Source organism: Hermetia illucens, chromosome 2, assembly GCF_905115235.1.
Source record: "Hermetia illucens chromosome 2, iHerIll2.2.curated.20191125, whole genome shotgun sequence".
NCBI lineage: Eukaryota > Metazoa > Arthropoda > Insecta > Diptera > Stratiomyidae > Hermetia > Hermetia illucens.
In genome coordinates, this window is record NC_051850.1 from 15685704 (window position 1) to 15689010 (window position 3307).

At 41.8% G+C, this 3307-nt stretch overlaps 1 protein-coding gene across 2 annotated transcripts; it reads left to right on the plus strand.

Annotated features, from left to right (window-relative positions):
* The first annotated feature begins 1999 nt into the window (after positions 1-1999).
* On the plus strand, positions 2000-3043 carry LOC119648363 (mucin-2-like). Of its 2 annotated transcripts, none has more exons than XM_038050087.1 (2): positions 2000-2122; positions 2196-3043. In XM_038050087.1, the coding sequence occupies exons 1-2, from the start codon at positions 2116-2118 to the stop codon at positions 2921-2923; spliced, it is 735 nt and encodes a 244-aa protein (XP_037906015.1). In that variant the 5' UTR covers positions 2000-2115; the 3' UTR covers positions 2924-3043. The 2 variants fall into 2 exon arrangements, with proteins under 2 accessions (XP_037906015.1, XP_037906016.1); XM_038050088.1 differs by having other exon boundaries at positions 2039-2122; positions 2199-3043.
* The last annotated feature ends 264 nt before the right edge of the window (positions 3044-3307 follow it).

A 3307-nucleotide genomic window follows, 5' to 3' on the forward strand; every position in this document is an offset into this window, starting at 1 on the left:
TGCAGGTTGATTTAATCAATCTTTATGTTTTTCGACATAAACTTAGTCTAATGTGTAATAGAAAACTGTTAGACGCATATGCCGCGGCCGACGTGTGACGGGGTTTCCCTCACACCGTGCCGCCAGAGACTCACTCTGTAGTCCCTTCAACAGTGCGAACGCCCATACCGGGGTTCCGCCATTGTATGCACTATAGCCCCGCGGAGTTTGTGGTATCAAAACGGCGCACCAAAGCACTAATTGGGCTCCTCGGAGCGGCCACTGATACCTACCTACCTACCATAGCCCCGCGAGCAGCTTCATTGTGGGAGAACGCAACCAAGATGCCGCAATTTGTTTTATATTGTGTTAGTCGAAGACCATCATTCCTCTTCGCTCTAAAAATGGAGATGATGCTCTACAGTTTCCTGATATGACTGAATTTCAGTTTACCTAGGATAAAATGGTGGACGATATGGTGACTTCCCCTGAGCACATTTAGACTCTTTTGGTCTAGTTCGAATACCAAGTTGAAACCCTCCATGTTTGTAGATTTCTTCTTCCTGGCATTCATGAACTTTACCCTCCTGTGTCCAAAGTGCATGCACGGGTTCTGTTAACCCAGTATGCGGATGATGTCCGCTGCCTTCCTTCGAGGGCCCGGTAGCCAATATCCGATATGTTCTGTTCTGCGTAGCTCAGTGTTCACAATAGTGAATTTGGGTTGACTACCGGAACTCAAAGCCGGGATTAGCTGCTGGAACCACTTTAAAGCAGTCTCATCGGTGCACTCCAAATGGAGAAGCCCATTGCGGAAACCTTGTTTTTTAAATCATGGCTTCGTTCCAGGCTCCAGCATTTTTTTCCAACAAACATTGCCGGAGTATGGTAAATTGTCCCTCTGATATTTTGCCATCCTTGGAGGAAACTCCCACGGCAGCAGTCAGAGGCTGTAGTTTGCGCATACGTCCTCTTCCTTCCCGCCTTCGTGTCATTATTTCGATGGGAGGAGGTTCATTGAGATCTCTCTCGCTTATTTTTGATCACTTCTCGTCACACCGGTCCTAATCCCTGCGGTGTGGAGCACAATAACAACAGATGTGTTGGTCTTACGCTCCTTGCGCGCATTACCGCTGACAGAAGAGTCTGGTTAGTCCAGTATGGATCTCACAAGGGTTACCAGTTTATCCCCACCTTCCGCCGGAGATTCCGCTTCCTTGCCTCCGATATTCCTGGACGTTACCGCACCTAGTGATACAGCACCGCCCATGTCCTCATTCCCCAGGTGATTCATCTTCCTTGGCAGTGCCCTCTTCTGCCGCCGGCTTGGGCCTTCGTTTCCATATTCATGTTCGCAGTGGACAACTACAGGCTTCCTACTACGACAAGGTGGTGTCGGAGGGGAAGAGAAAGGTGGGATTTCTTACCTTAATGGTGAGGTAAGGAGGTATTTACAATAGTGAAGTCTCTCGTCATGAATTGAATGCATTAGGCCCGCTAAACTTATTTTGAAGTGTGAGGTAATTTCAGATCGTCTTACCTTGTTTATGTCCATCCCCAAATTAAACTTAATTATGGGAAATTCAGGTGACTAATGACAGAAAATAAACCTTGTTGTTGTTAATTAATATTTCCTTCTTGTCAAGAATTTTCCAGTAACTGCAAATGAAGAGTTGTTTTTTCACTTATGATAAAATATATGTATTAATCGGAAAATTAGTAAACAAAGCCAAACGGATATTGTTACTTTTTGTAAAGAATGTGACATGAACTGGAAAATTCATTTTTAATATTGACCAATGTTGAGAAATTCAAAAAATAATTTTTGAAAACAAACAAAAATTACTCGAAATTAATTGGGGTCTTCCTGACGGCAAATAAATAATAGAAAAATCAATCCACGAATGCTGATTTCAATATCAATGAATAGACTGGTCGGGTTGACATGGTACAAGTTTTAATTAATTACCTTTATCAAAATTAATGGTCAATTGAAAGATAAGTGTCCTGATATTGGCAATATTATTTTCATCACCGTTGGTCATTTGTATAAATGAAAGGTATTTAAAGCAGGAAATGGTATTTCGACAGGTTTCAAAAAATTAGCAGTCGATACACAGTTATTTTAGATACAAGATGGAAAGTAGGAGAGAGTGGATATTTTAATTTATATACTAAATTAATTAATAATATCTTTTTCTAAATTTTACTTACAGCTGTTATCCTCTTTCTGTTGGCGATAACTATATTTGTTTCAACAGGCCATGCAGATGCAAATTGTGGGAATCTACTTCCTGGACAAAGTATATACCTTGACGTAGACTGTAAAACGTTTTTAATATGCGTAGATGGCCAGCTATTACCCATGAAGTGTAGAACGCCGCTACTATATGATGCTGCCGCTGGTGTCTGCATACGAAATGGTCAATGCATTACTTCAACAGGAACTACTCCTACAACCAGTCCGCCCACCATAATTATTCCTACAGCTCCAACGGTTGCCCCATCAATCCCAACTGCGGGAACAATTGGTCCTACTTCCCAAACAGCAGCCACACCGGCAATTCCAACAGCAGAAACTGTCAACCCGACGGCTTTACCGACGGTTACACCTTCAATCCCTACGGCTAAAACTATTGGCCCAATTTCAACGAGTTCGCCTGGAATACCAACAGCAAAGACGATCACTCCTGGTATCGGTACTACAATTGCTCCTCCGATCCCCAGTGCAGGCACCGCTGGTCCAATTGTTCCTAGTACACCTGGATCCATACAACCATCAGATAGTCCCTGCAAAGGAATGCCATCCGGTCTTTATTTGAATAATCCTAGATCAAACACCGAATTTTTCGTTTGCTATGAAGGCAACGCTTTGGTGACACAATGTCCTTTGGGGACGGTATTTGTTTTTGAAGCGCAAATGTGTGAAAAAGTAAATTGTTAACTTGCTAAATTTCGTTTGATTCTTGGCAGAAAAATGTTTTGTGGCCTCTAAGATATATAGTTTAGCAAATATTTATGCATTAAAATTAAATTGAATAATAATTTTATGATGTTTATAAAGTTCGAAGTGTTTTTGCTTGCATACTCTGTGAACCTATGCACATCAAAGTGTTAGTTTAGTCCATTTTTTTTTACGGTGGAGCTAAAAAAAAATTTCAAAATTTGAGGTTTAATGTTGATTTTTCGCCGAAATACGGGCGCATGTCTCTGTGCTAGGACAGGACAGTTCAGTCCCTCATTTGCCATTTGGTAAAACTTCACCTGCCTCTTAACCGACGGTTGGGGTAGCACCAGAACCTAAAAAACAAAAAAGGAATACTCTACG